The sequence below is a fragment of the Tripterygium wilfordii genome, chromosome 22 (genome assembly GCF_013401445.1).
Source record: "Tripterygium wilfordii isolate XIE 37 chromosome 22, ASM1340144v1, whole genome shotgun sequence".
In the NCBI taxonomy this organism is placed as follows: Eukaryota; Viridiplantae; Streptophyta; class Magnoliopsida; order Celastrales; family Celastraceae; genus Tripterygium; species Tripterygium wilfordii.
Window position 1 is genome coordinate 4,817,123 of NC_052253.1, and position 14,349 is coordinate 4,831,471.

Below are 14,349 nucleotides of genomic sequence, written 5' to 3' on the forward strand. Positions count from 1 at the left end.
AAATAAATTTCGGTCTAAAACCGAAAAACCGAAGTATATATATTAAGTTATTTCACTTATTTGTAGTACAGTATTGGCCTAGTTGTTGTTGCCCATGTAAATACGTAACCCAAGCCCTTGAAGCCCATTAGGCATTTAGCCTAGTCCAAGAGATCAGACTTGAGACTTGAGAGTGAGATACTGAGATCGATCGATAGATCGTGACTTCGTCATCGTGAGACTGAGACAACCCTAGAGGAGTCAGGAGAGGTCGTTAGGTCGAGTTGCGCCGTTGCCCGTTGGGGGTTGTGGCTGTGCCCGTGTGCGTCAACGTCATACTCTCGCAGTCGTTGCAACTGGCCTCACCGACAAGAGGTAAACCCTTCAATCTCCAACCTAAAGCTGTTGTGTAGTAGACCCTTCGATCTCCGACAGTATGTGTGCTTCTGTTATTGGGTAATTTGTAGTAGACACTAGACAGTATGTGTATTGTGTGCAGTAGACATTATGTGCCTATTCGTATTTGATATTTCTTTGTCTTTAACTTATTCGTATATATTTTCTTTGCCTATTTGGTGTTCTTTCACTCTTTGAACTGCAATCAAAATATCAAATACTTTTGAGTTTTGTCTCTTTCTTCATTTCATGTTTGACTTAGCTTAATTGCTTCCCAATTCGGCAATTCCCAGTCTAAGAAATATCTTGCAAAAGGCCAAAAGCTGTGTGATTGTGTATCACGTGGTTTACTTCTTTTATTAGACTAGTTTATACTGCAGTAGACAGTAGCTATTTTACCATGTTTATGATTGGATTTCAATATTTTCTAGATGTCGAGCTCTCAATCGGTCTCTGTCAATAACTCATTTGACCATGAAGATTCAATGGAAGAAGAAGAACTGCCACAGCAAGTGGCAGAAGGTGGGGGTGGTGGTCCTAGTGAAGGACTTGGAGGAGAAGGAAGCTCTATGCCTACACCAATCACCCTAGAAAGTGCGGGGACAAATCAAAAAGGGCGAACAAGAAAAGTATTGAATGAGAGGTTTGATGTGTGGAATGATTTTACTAAGTCCCCAAATCGAGAGACATGTTCTTGCAATCATTGTGGGATTATATACAAGTGCCACTCATCGAGGAATGGAACATCCACACTTAAGCAACACTTGACGCGATGCAATCTAATAAATTAAACATATCGATCTTTATTGTGGTTGTGTTCGATCAGAGATACAAGTTGCAATATGTAACTCTGGCATTGAAAGAGATGTATGAAGAATCTATTGCAATTGAAGTTGCTGAGAAGGTGAAGTCCACCACGTTCAAGATGTTTAATGAATACAAAAATGAGCATTTGGTGCAAAATCCTCCTCGAAGTGAATCTTCTTCTTCATTTGATGCCATTAGAATTGAGGAACAATCGGCTGAAAATCGAGCAAAAGTTAGGTTTAGAATGTTGCATTCTGAAGTTGGAGGTGGAGAAAACCTATTTGAGTTGGATAAATATCTAGGAGAAGGCATTGAAAATGTAAAGGATGGTGACAGTTTTAATGTGTTGACTTGATGGAAGATTAATTCATCTAGGTTTCCTATCCTTTCAGTTATAGCTCAGGACCTCTTGGCAATTCCAATCTCTACAGTGGCATTCGAATATGCATTTAGTACAGGTGGACGAGTGTTGGATTCATTTAGGAGCTCCCTCACCCCTCATATTGATGGAGGAAGATTTGGGAGAGCAAGAGACATTTGAACAAGGTAAAATAAAACTAAGTGCATTATTTTTTTTTTATACTTTATATGAATGAATTATCAACTATGAATGTTTACTTGAATCTTCTTTCTTCTTACCATAGAGATGGTTAGGAATAAGAACAATGGTGCAACAACTGCCAACTAAGACTCGATTTTGGCAAAAGGTATGAGAATGTGGCTATATAATCTATATAGTCTTACTTAATTTTTAAGTTTCAACATTACTTATTATTTCTTAATGTGTGATGTTTTAACACTTCATTCTTTGTTTTATTGTTTTTCTTATAGGTGATGGTGACTGTCTGACTGGTCTGGTGATCTTTGGTTGATTGGCTTGGCCCTGCCTCTTTGTTGGCTATTTGCTTTGTGGCTTATGGCCTTATGCCTTAGTGAACTATTGTATTTGGTGTTTATTGTATCAGAAGTGGACTTTTGGACTATTTTGGATAGCCTAGAGTTAGAGTATGATTGATTTCTTGTATTTGTCTATTTGAAGTCTTATTTGAATTTTTTTCCCAATTTTTGTACTGTAATTTTTGAACTCTGTAAACTATAATATTTTGAGTGAACTACCCAGATTTGAGATTTGTATGAGGAATCTGTATTGACTGGTTTAAACCGAATCGAAACCGAATATTTCGGTTCGGTTTATAACGGTTTACACTTTATCAATGGTTTGGTCCGGTTTGGTTATAATACAAACCGAATAAATTCAGTTTTTTCGGTTTCGGTTTGAAACCAGACCGAAACCCGATATGTACACCCCTATGTAGGATGGCTCAGTATTCGGAAGGCTCTTTGTCAAAATAATCAATTGGAAGTGTAGCGTTTAGAAGTTATTTATCTAGAAGTCCCTTTTTATATGAGTTGAAAAGTTATAATTGTTGTAGGAATATGTTTCTTCTTTTGCGATCTTTAGAATTTTTCGAAAGGTAGATTTCATCATGATTCATTTCCTAATAGAAGTCGGACTCTGTTAGAGCTTGTGCCCTTTTTGAACACTAATTACAAGATGTGCCGAGTTAGCATCTCGGTACTGTTGAGGTGCTTCCTCGACTTGGGTCGAGGGCTCACCTCGGTGTTGGCTTCACTTCGGTTCATTAGGTGCCATAGGTCGAAATCTCTCATTCGTGAGTTACGAACTTCCTTGAGATTATTCAAAGTACAGTTAGTGGGCTTGAGCAGTTTCAATAGTTGGGCTGCGGAAAAGGTCCATCGACTCCCAATTGACTAAATGGGCCGACGAGACCAAGCGTAATTTCATGAAAGTTGGCTAAAGCGGTTGAAAATTTATCCAATTACAGTTTGACACATGTGTTGTGTTCTTAGAACGGCACGTGTCTGTCTTCTTCCAAGTGTCCGGACAACACACTAACTTTGAGACAAACTTCACACAGTTATGTTCACCATCTCTGCCAATGACCATTGTTGGTGAACTTTCACTCTTACAAGAGTAAATTTCTTTTTAAATTTAAGAATTCGTAGTTATTAATGAAATATATATAGGCCTGTATAATAACCCTCTATTATATGTGCCAGTCAAACACGTGAAAATTCCATATTTGAAAATTGGGTAGCGATGGGAAATTAGGAATCGAATACAGCTCACCTTTTAACACTACAATGAGTTTGTGTATTTGACAGAACAGTTGAGTTGATTTTCAAATACTAACTGTTAAACAGTTAAAAAAAAACTGAGCTTAAAACTTTAAAATAAGTTGTGAGGTGTTTTGTAAAATTGTTAACTATTATAAGTAGTTAAGTTGTGTAAAATATATTTTGTTTGTATTATTATTAATTTATTAGGTAAAAATTATAATTACTTTAATTTATTATATATAATTATTAATTTATAAGAAAATAATTAGTTTACCTTTTGCAAGTAGGACTCATGTGAAAAAAATAAAAAAACGTGGGTGGAACCCCTAAAAAGGCTCCAAAATGGAGCTTAAAATTTGAGGACGTTACCGCCCCTCAAATTTCATGTGTTTGGTGAAATGGACCCGCTTCACCAAACAAGGTCCCTTATTGTCTCACATTGTTGTTTCTCCTTTCAGTTGTCATGGTTGTGCGCCATGTTTTCGCTTCTTCATCTTTGTGCCCTTTTCACGATTTGGATTTGGGTCTTCTTCTTGAAGGCTTAATTCATCAATGGGCTCATTTGTTTCGTAACCATTTGATTCGTGTCTCATGCAGTGGTCCTCAAAATGTGCATCATAATCTCATAATTCAAAATGCCACATGGACTTGGATTATATTGGGTCATCAAAAGTTGGGTCAACTATCACTATCGATTTTAGACAGACTGTTGGTTGTGCATCACAATCTCATAATTAACGTTGCTGATGTAGAAGAACCAAAACTACGTACACACAAAATATATGTGAATCCATAAAGAAAATGTCAGTCAAAAATTAATTGAGGGGGTCCAAACTCCATACTCCAAAAAAAAACACATGTAACATGTGTTAGTGGGGTCTAACGAGGGTGACAAAAAAAAAATGTAACATGTGTTAGTGGGATCTAACGAAGGTGATAATATTGTCAAGACTAATATCCTACGTCCTGGATGTCTTTATAAGGCGATGAGTTGAAGAACCTAAAACACCAGCAATCATTCGCAAAAAAAGCAAACACATAGTTAAAATACTTTCATATATAACTACTAGTATACTTCATGGCGGCAATGTTTGCGTCCAAGGCATTACTCTTTGTGGTGCTGCTTGTCGGGGCTGGTGATGACTAACAATCTTGTCGCTGCATGCTTTCGACGTTTGCCCCAATGTTTATCCGATTCTCAAGTGGGCGTGCTCCCCATTTGGCACCTTTCCTTCTCCAGATTGTTGCGACAATGTTGCAGGGATGCTGGATCTGGAAAAAAAAAAGAACTACACGGTGTAGCCCTATGTTCACGACCCGATAACCGTCCCACCGATTGATATTGTCCTAACCGAGTTTCTAATCGAATGCAACCTCATAAAGGCCGGTACTGAAATTTGTGCTTCAGCTTTGAACGCATATCATGATCATATCATGTAGAGTTAATAAATAATAATAATAATAATGAATAACCATGTACATGCATGGTATATCACCATCTTCAACTATATGCGGCTGTTTCTGATTAATATTAATAATAATAAATATTTCCGTTACTTCTGTGTTTGGCATTTTTGTGCGCTTAATAGGAAACAATCAGTACAAGGATAATCTTATTACAATATTAGTCATATTCTATTGTCTTTTAAATAATACCAAACGATGTGGTTTATAAGAAAAAGTCCAAGCATCACTCATTCAAGGCATTTTTTGGGCTTAAGCCGATGGTCCAAAAGAACAAATTAATCGTGTGAACCGATATATCCATAGTTAATTAGTTAATTCAAAACGGACAAACGTATATTATTTTTTTAGTGGGTAAGAATAGGATTAATGATTATTAATCAACCATGATTAATTAATTATTATACAATGTTACCTTCCTTTTTTTCTATAGTTCTTTAATTATATGAAGAATTACAAGTTACAACTCAATTATTACTGATGAGAAATATATGTATACGAAAAATGATAAACATACCAACAGTTATTATTCTAGTTATCCCAACTGTTGAGTAACTGAATTGGATCACGTATATGTCTCACACAATGTACATGAAATTTTATATACTTGATCTCTAGTCAAGCCTTTTGTCAAAGGGTCGGCAATGTTGTCCTTTGATTTAACATAATCAATGGATATAATTCCATTTGACAAAAGCTGTTTTACGGTCTTATGTCTACGACGAATGTGTCGAGACTTACCGTTGTATATTTGATTTTGTGCCCTTCCTATTGCAGATTGACTGTCGCAGTGTATGCAAATAGCTGACACAGGTTTTGGTCACAAAGGAATATCCTCCAAAAAATTACGAAGCCATTCGGCTTCTTCTCCAGCTCGATCTAGTGCTATAAACTCAGATTCCATAGTAGATCTAGCTATACACGTTTGTTTCGAGGATTTCCATGATATAGCTGCACCACCCAGTGTGAAGACGTATCCACTAGCCTACAATCCAACAACTCTTAACAATGCAGTGGGCCTTTGAATTAATGAAATCAAAATTAATCCCATTAAGTTAATTGTTTAATTTTTTTTAAAAAAGGAAGAAGGAACCGTGTCATGTGCACACCACATGCCGATGAACAACCCACAACTCCACAAGCCAATCCCATGTCTATGCTATGTCCATCAACGACCATCAAACGTGGGACCCAAACCGATCACATGGGTTTGTTCCCCTAATCGAACGCTCCATAATCTCCCCACCAGAAGCCCATCTCAGCCGTCCATTCCATGGTCCTTGGTCATCAATACAGTCGGCTGGTTGTCCCTTCTATCTCCCTCTCAATGAGTACAACTAACTCATCCGTGCTCCTCCTCTGACCCGCAACCATATCTGTCACTGTCTGTAACTATAACGATCCCTCTCCCACGCACCTCTGCGTAAGCCCTGTGTTAAGAGCCCTGCAGTAAAAGTGTTCCCTGCAGTTTTAATGTAAAACTAGCAACCGGGGTAGCTGCAATGGAAAACCCATGCAGTTTTCATCGTTACCGCTGATATATTTTAGAGTTTGGGATCCATATTATTTTTTAAATTTAAAAAATATATTGGATGGTGTGATGGAACACTGCCTACAATGGAGATTGTAGGTACCCTACACTTTGTAAGATTGTGTTCACCACACATTAATAAACAAACTGAACGTCTATGATTAAAACTGTAATAAATTCTACTACAGAGGTCTTCTCTAGTGGGCTCCTAGTAGCCCAAGATTTCACACCAACGAATTAGTTGTAAGGTGATTCATAGCAGAACTCTAAATTTACAATAAAAGTACACTTTTCAAAGATTTACAGTTTATTTTATAGTACCACCATGCAATAGACATTCTAAATCATTTAAATATTCATTTCTACAATCAATTTTTATTAATTTAAAGTTAATACGTTTTACAATTATTATAACATAATAAATTACTATATTAAATAATAATTGATTGACAATTATTTTAATAGTTATTGGGTTGTGTGGCTATGAATGAGTGGTTGAATTGTGTGATTATTTTGTGGTTGTTGGGTTGTGTGGATAACAATGTAGTAGAAATTGTCTATATAATCAATAAACTTCTGATCTTTTTACATACTCTCAAATCATCATATTCTCCAACAAACTCTCATATAAATGGATTGGTTTTCAAGGCGTAAAAAGAAGAAGATAACAACATACCCCCTTTCAAATGACGATGTAGTGGAAACACTAGGCATTGGGTTAGCTATGGAGTTCAAAAGATCGTCTTCTAATCGTGGCTCTGGATATATCACAATGCTTTGTCAGATCATGAACGTTTGTTCCACGATTACTTCTCGAATCATTCAGTATACTCTCCTGAAATATTTTGAAAGAGATTTCCCATGAGTCGTACTCTATTCCTTCGATCTAACAAAAAGGGAGAAGAAATATGGAAGAAAGAAAACGTGATAATGAATGATTTATTTTAATCAAAAGAAAAAGAAAAAGGAAATGCCTGAATATTTTATGATTAAAATAATCACCCAATTCACTACAGTAGATCGGTGCATCTATCGTCTTCCTATAGCGTTCGTAAATTTACAGTCTCTTTCCCAGTTTCTGATGAATGCTTCTTTTGATCAAAAACACTATCAGGAACTTTATATTTACAGTCCTGTTTCAATACCCAGTCATTGTTGTGGGTGGTCTAAGTTAAGCGCGTGTTTGACATGCGAGTGAGATTAATTTATTCCAATCTCAAATTCTCAATCAATGGAGTCCATGCACGAGCAGAACTAGTCACCCAGACATTGTCTCTTCAATGAAACCCAACTCTATAAAACTCGTGTGAATCACTTCATTCTTTCCCATCAAACGCGATCAGAGTCAACTCTCCATTGAAACACCACAGATCAGAAAATTCACTTTCTCTGAGAAAACAGAATTTGTTTTAAGATTTGAAATCGATGGCGCCGTACGAGAAGGATCTCAATCTCAAAGCAACTGAATTGAGATTGGGATTACCAGGAAGCGATGAGCCTGAGAAACAATTGTCTGGAAGTTTAAACAGTAACAACAAGAGAGCCTCACCAGAGACCTTTGAAGACGGTAGTGCTAGCGTTGCCAATCGAGATAGAACTCCCCCTGCAAAGTAAGTAATGAAAACCCAGAAAGAATTGATGGGATTTTGTTGAATTAATGGGATTTTTATGTATGTTCATTGTGTGCTGATGAGGTGTTTGATGAAATGTCAGGGCACAAGTAGTGGGGTGGCCACCGATTCAGTCATTTCGCAAAAACAATTTGAAGAAATCAGAGGCAGAGGCTGCTGGGATTTTTGTGAAAGTGAGCATGGATGGAGCTCCATATCTTAGAAAGATAGATCTTAAATTGTACAAGAGTTACCCAGAACTCTCAAAAGCCTTGGAAAACATGTTCAAGATTAAGATTGGTCAATATTCAGAGAGGGAAGGCTACAATGGATCTGAATATGGTCCAACATATGAAGACAAAGACGGTGACTGGATGTTGGTTGGAGATGTTCCATGGAAGTAAGCATTCAAATATCTCTTTTGGCTTTGTAGAATACATGATAGTTTCAGTGTTTTTTTGCATGAAACTCATATGGGTTTTTGTGATCTTATGTTGACAGTATGTTTATCAACTCCTGCAAAAGGCTACGAATCATGAAAGGATCAGAAGACAAAGGATTAGGTTGTTTGTGAAGACTACATAAAGACGAGAGGTGACTCTGAGAGAGTCTGGTCAAGGAAGATAGAAGATTTTCTGAGCTTAAATTTTTTTTTCTTCTGTTAGCTCCATGAAAATACAGGAAAAGAGAGGATTTGTTGAGATCCAATTGTACAAAAGAAAAATACTTTTACTTCATAGTATATCCAATAGAAGATGAAATGGAATTTTGTTGACAGGGTCGATCCAAGAATTCTATCCAACACCACTTCTGTGAAGAAGCAGGAACCATACAAAGACCCATATCGCTTAATTAACAGGCCAACAAATCATCAGCATACATCCTATTGTCCTCCATTTTTGGATCCAGTATAGCTAGTTGGGATGTCACCCATTGTGGGTTGTTTCAACCTTCAACCCACAAAGTTTCTCCAGTATCTTTGTGCTTAAAATATGGATACTTGGGGTTCCTCTGTATATCAAACCAATAAAAAAAGAAAAGAAAAAGAGGGATGAGAAACATAAGAAGCCACATCAAGCTGGGAAAAAAAGAATCAACTTCACAGCACCTTCCACGATTACAAAGTACATAATAGACAGAGTATAAGAACGATCTAATCATGGAGTAATAACTCAAAGTGATTATACCGGGAGTATTTTCCAGGGTTTTTCCTAGTCTTGTGGGCTTTCGGCCCACTCTAGAGAGAGGTTAGCAGTCCTAATTTTACACACATGAGCTTTGACCTAATGTTATCTATAGTCAGTGTGATACAGGCTGTTCTGACGAGTCGAGGCTTACGCTCACTCAACTGTTTTGAAAATTATGTCGTGTTGGGTGATTATTCGGTTATAAAAAAGGTATTAGTGCAGTCAACTTTCGTACCTAGAGGTGTCACAAGGTCCTGGCAAAACGAGCCAATGGTAAATCTCCATCCTAGGCCCATAATATTTGACCGGTATAGAGGCTGGTAAGTAATGGCCCATTAATGAGCCCAAACTGGAATAAGATCCAACTGGAGACAAGCTAATGCATGGGTAGTGGGCCTTAATCTCCATCATAGGCCCAACAAATTTCGCGAGTCAATACTCAATAGCTTGGCAAGTACAGGCCCGTTTAATGAGCCCAGAGGGAGGGAGAAATACTATCCTACACCAACAGCATCCCCCAATAACACTAACCGCTGGAATCCCCGGTCTCTGCTTAAGTTCTGCGCTTGGACCAACGGCCGAGTCAGTGTCTCTCTAAATCCTTTTGAGTTCGGTGTCGTCGAAAATGCTGGCTCGTTTGGCGACCAAGCGTCTCGTCGAGATCCGTCAAGTTTTCCGTCAACCTTACCAGGTTTTCCTTCTCGTTTTTACCTTCATTTACTCTGATTTTCCTCCTCATCCAATCACTACTAGATCTAATTTGCTCGCATTGCCTGCAGTCATCTCGCGCCTTCTCGACCGCCTTGAATTACGTGAGTTCCATTCGTATCCAAGCTTTATACTTCATCAATCTCCGTACTTCTGTATTTACCTTTTTAAAAATTATTGTGCAGCACATTGATTCGCCAGATAATAATCCGGAGCTTCCATGGGAATTCACTGACTCCAACAGAGAGAAGGTAAAGTAAAATCTTTCAATTTAAGAAATTGAACAGTTTGAGTCTACTGATTGTGATTACTTTGTCGGATTCGTTGCAATTTTGGTGGCGCAATTGGTTTACATCCCGATTTCAGATTCAATGGTCAATGGATCATCTCAGAGAAGTGAGCAAAGTATAGGGCCTGGAATAGAATGAATGGAGGAACATTTGATGCACTTTAGTTTCTTTGTTTATTTTTTTTTGTGGTCAGTAATTTCATTTTGGTTTCAAGATTTATTAGGATTATTCATTGTTGAAATCATAATCTATCTTCTAAAATTATTTCTCTAACAACGAGGATGGGGATTGAGGGCACTGTGGTGAGGAGCTTGACCACTTGAACTAGTGCTGCCTGCTATTAATAAAATTAAAGCTTTCCGTATCTTAGAGGTTTATAAGTATGCTATATTACATAAATTGCAGAAATACTTATTAATTTTTTTTTATTGGGACTGGTCATTAGGAAATATTTATGTGTATAGTTGAATTGATATGCATTTTCTTTTATATCAGAAAACATTTCTTACTGCATAAATACTAGTCCTATAACACACATTAAACCTTTTAATTAGTTCGTGGTAGTAAAAAAATCTGGGCTTTATGTTGAATGTACAATGCATATTAGCATCTGAAAGAGAAAACCTGGCTTTAATGAGCGTGCCGTCACTCCAAAATTGGTTATCTTCTTCTTTTATTTCTTCAGAAAATACTGAAGTTGATTAGTGTTGGATTAGCAATGCAGCATCATGAGCAAAACCTTGCAAGAATTTGTAAAATTTTATTTATTTAGGATTTTATGCTCAATATCATGTTTAATTAGTTGGAACCAAATTATATACCATAAGAGAACTAAATTATAGTTTTTATTTCGTGAGGCCCGCCTAATATCAGGTTATCTCTGCTCATTCAGAACCTAATCTCGGCTTTACTAGAGGACGTCTAGATATAGACACTGCTATCCAATAGTCCTTTTAGGGGAATATCCGAATATGCCTTAAAACTGCAGGTGTGTGGATCTATAATCATCTTAATCACAATGATTATCCTGGCATCTTCTGTAAATCCTGCCAAAGTCTGCTTCTTTGATGGACATCAAGATATATGTTATTCCTTTTAATGGTTCTTTACTTTGTAGAAGAGTCAAGTCTTCATGGTATACTGGTGTGGGGTTATATTCTTTCTGCCCATTGAGTGTGCCTCAATATATATATAGATATATGTGCAAGTTTATTATCTTCTCCTTGTATGATGTAGTTGTCCTTTGTTCTTAGCCAGTGTAGAGTAAGTTTAGAGATCTAAGATTGCATCGATTTATACATAATGCTTTGGATTCGGCCTTTTAACATTTTTTATATTGGTTTATATGATGCTTATTTCATGGAGCTACTATTAAAACTTCACAAACCAATGATATTGGCTAAGCTCTGTGGCTCAAGTAAGAAATTTTTAATTTAAATTCTTGTTGCTTCACGTTTCATGTATAGGTTAAGGAGATATTGTCTCACTACCCATCCAATTACAAGCAATCTGCAGTAATTCCTCTTCTAGATCTTGCACAGCAACAGCATGGAGGTTGGCTCCCTGTTTCAGCAATGAATGCGGTAAGTAGTAATAAGTTCCTGAAAAATCATTCTCCTCGCATTAGTATGTCTGTGTATTTTTAAGAAAATCTTAAATCTATGCAACTACTTGAAACAAATTACAATAGTAAAATGAGATCCATTAAGATGACCACCTGGTGAACCAGTGCCCAAACTACTTAAAACAAATAACGATAGCAAAATGAGATCCATTGAGATGACCACTTGGTGAACCAGTGCCCAAATTTCTAGGCCAATGGCGTTAAGAGGAAAGTTCAAAGCAGTTAGCTTCTTATTAGGTGGTTTGGAACTGTAATGTATAAAAATCTTACATTCTACTCGAATACTACTTACTATACGGCTATACCATCGATTGTGAGGCTTATGTCTATTGCTTCTGCACAGTTGTACAAATTGTTAGACTTGGTAATGCAATCAAAATATCATAGTATTGGTAGAATGACCTAGCAATTCCGTCTATCGTCCCCTCTCTCCCCCCAAAAAAATGTGAAATAAAAAAAGGAAGAAAGAAAATAAATAGAAATATTTTCTTCTTCTGTGAGAATAGGCTTTGCACCAAGGTTTACTTGTCATGGAAAAATGAATTTTCTAAATATGTGACGGAAGGGACTGATTCCCTCTGCCAGCACAAAATCTTGGCTATTTATCAAGTTGAAGGTAGACTTTGATGTCAGTCTTTGGTTTTTTTGTGATGTCCCCCATTCGTGATTTGGGTATGTGGTCTGTGGATCAATATTTTATATGAAGCACTTGCACCTAACCTTGTAAAGTGACTTTTGGGGGGCAACACTACGAGGATGAGTAGGCCAAAGTGGATAATTCACTACAAGTAGCTTAACATGAACAATTTCTCTTGTTCTTGTAATCGTATGATAGGCTTTAACTTGAACTTACTTTATAGAAATACCTTGAATCTCCTCTAAAATTGAGCTACTTGGATGTCTCTTCTGATCTTTTTTTTTTAAACAAAAAAATTGAATTAAGTGAGTTGTGAATGGTCCAGGTGGCTAAAGTCATCGAGGTTGCTCCTATCCGTGTATTTGAGGTTGCGACATTTTATTCCATGTTCAACCGGACAAAGGTGAGAAAGTGCATCTTCATTTAACAAGTTCATCCTCTCTATATATAATTTACCATTTATTCAAGTTTGTGGCTTCCCTTCCCGAATTGTTCCTTTCGTTTATCAGGTGGGCAAATACCACCTATTGGTTTGTGGCACAACACCTTGTATGATACGTGGTTCACGAGAAATTGAGGATGCATTGCTGAAGCACTTGGGAGTGAAGCGCAATGGTGAATTTTGTACCACATCAATACGTTTTACTGTTTTACATCATACAGCACCTCATTTTAAGATTATGAAATAGATAGCATTTGACTTTCTTTACTATATGCAGAAGTAACAAAGGATGGCTTGTTCTCAGTTGGAGAGATGGAATGCATGGTAAGTTCGGATTTTAGCAGTGATTTTGCTTGGCTAGTACCTAAATCAGGATGAAATCCTGGGAGAAAAAAAAAAAACTTCCATCATGGATGGCTGACTCATGAAATTGGAAGTTCAGATTTAGTAGTGATTTTGCTAGGCCAGTGCTTAAATTAGGATGCTATTATTGGGAGTGAAGGAAAAATGCTACCACCCTGAATGGGTTCCTCGGTCATCAAATTGCCTGCCCTCATAATCATATGCTCCCAAGGAATGGGGCTAAAATCTAAGCATTCTGGTGCTGAAGTTACTTGGAATGAAATAAAAATTGTGTAATATAAGATGTTTCTGATCTTTTTCCCATACTCTATTGGGTGATGCATAGATTGATTAGTTATTGGATTTATGCAGGGATGCTGCGTGAATGCTCCCATGATTACTGTCGCAGACTACTCCAACGGATCTGCAGGATATACTTATAATTATTATGTGAGTCCATGATATTCCCTTTCATCCAACTTAGATATTGTGGATTTTGTGTGAGTGGTAGAAAACTTAAGCGAAATTGCGTCGGGCTTTTGTGTTAAAAATGCAGGAAGACATCACTCCAAAACAAGTAGTTGAGATAGTCGAAATGTTGAGAAAGGGAGAGAAGCTACCGGTAAGGCAACTTAGGGGCACGTTGTCCAATACTAGTATAATATTCAGTTACTAAAATTTATTGTTTGATTTTCTTTGAATTGTTTGGTTATTGATATCTGTTCTGTATCCCAGCCCGGCACTCAAAACCCAAATCGGATTAGGTGTGGACCTGAAGGGGGTAATACCACTCTACTAAGTGAGCCAAAACCTCCTCCATGCCGAGATCTTGATGCCTGCTGAAGTTGAGATATATACGTTGTCATGAATAATGTGACACTTAGATGTTATCGGGCTTCACTGCATTGCAATCTCAAGTTGGTTTTATTTATCAGACGTTTGTGTTTCTCCGACCAGTGTGATTTCTGGTGGATATTCATTTCCCTACAAGTTACCACCCATCTTAATTGAAGATGGGTGTCCGTGATAATCCTCTGTAGCTGGTATGCCTTCATTGATTAGACAAATAAATTGCCTTGCCTTTGCAGATCAAAATTGAAATGGCAATATGGCACTATGCCTGTTATTTTAGGCCCTCGGCCACTTTCATGTAAATACCACATGCATTTTTATTGGTAAGAGCTCAACAG

General features: G+C 37.2%; 2 protein-coding genes across 2 annotated transcripts; both read left to right on the forward strand.

Moving 5' to 3' along the window:
• Positions 1-7,368: 7,368 nt before the first annotated feature.
• LOC119992083 (auxin-induced protein 22D-like) lies at positions 7,369-8,713 on the forward strand. The gene is made up of 3 exons (XM_038838706.1): positions 7,369-7,929; positions 8,033-8,329; positions 8,431-8,713. The coding sequence occupies exons 1-3, from the start codon at positions 7,745-7,747 to the stop codon at positions 8,501-8,503; spliced, it is 555 nt and encodes a 184-aa protein (XP_038694634.1). The 5' UTR covers positions 7,369-7,744; the 3' UTR covers positions 8,504-8,713.
• A 928-nt stretch (positions 8,714-9,641) lies between these two features.
• On the forward strand, positions 9,642-14,266 carry LOC119990549 (NADH dehydrogenase [ubiquinone] flavoprotein 2, mitochondrial-like). The gene is made up of 10 exons (XM_038836524.1): positions 9,642-9,807; positions 9,896-9,928; positions 10,010-10,075; positions 11,581-11,697; positions 12,701-12,778; positions 12,885-12,990; positions 13,095-13,141; positions 13,532-13,609; positions 13,716-13,781; positions 13,895-14,266. The coding sequence occupies exons 1-10, from the start codon at positions 9,742-9,744 to the stop codon at positions 14,000-14,002; spliced, it is 765 nt and encodes a 254-aa protein (XP_038692452.1). The 5' UTR covers positions 9,642-9,741; the 3' UTR covers positions 14,003-14,266.
• The last annotated feature ends 83 nt before the right edge of the window (positions 14,267-14,349 follow it).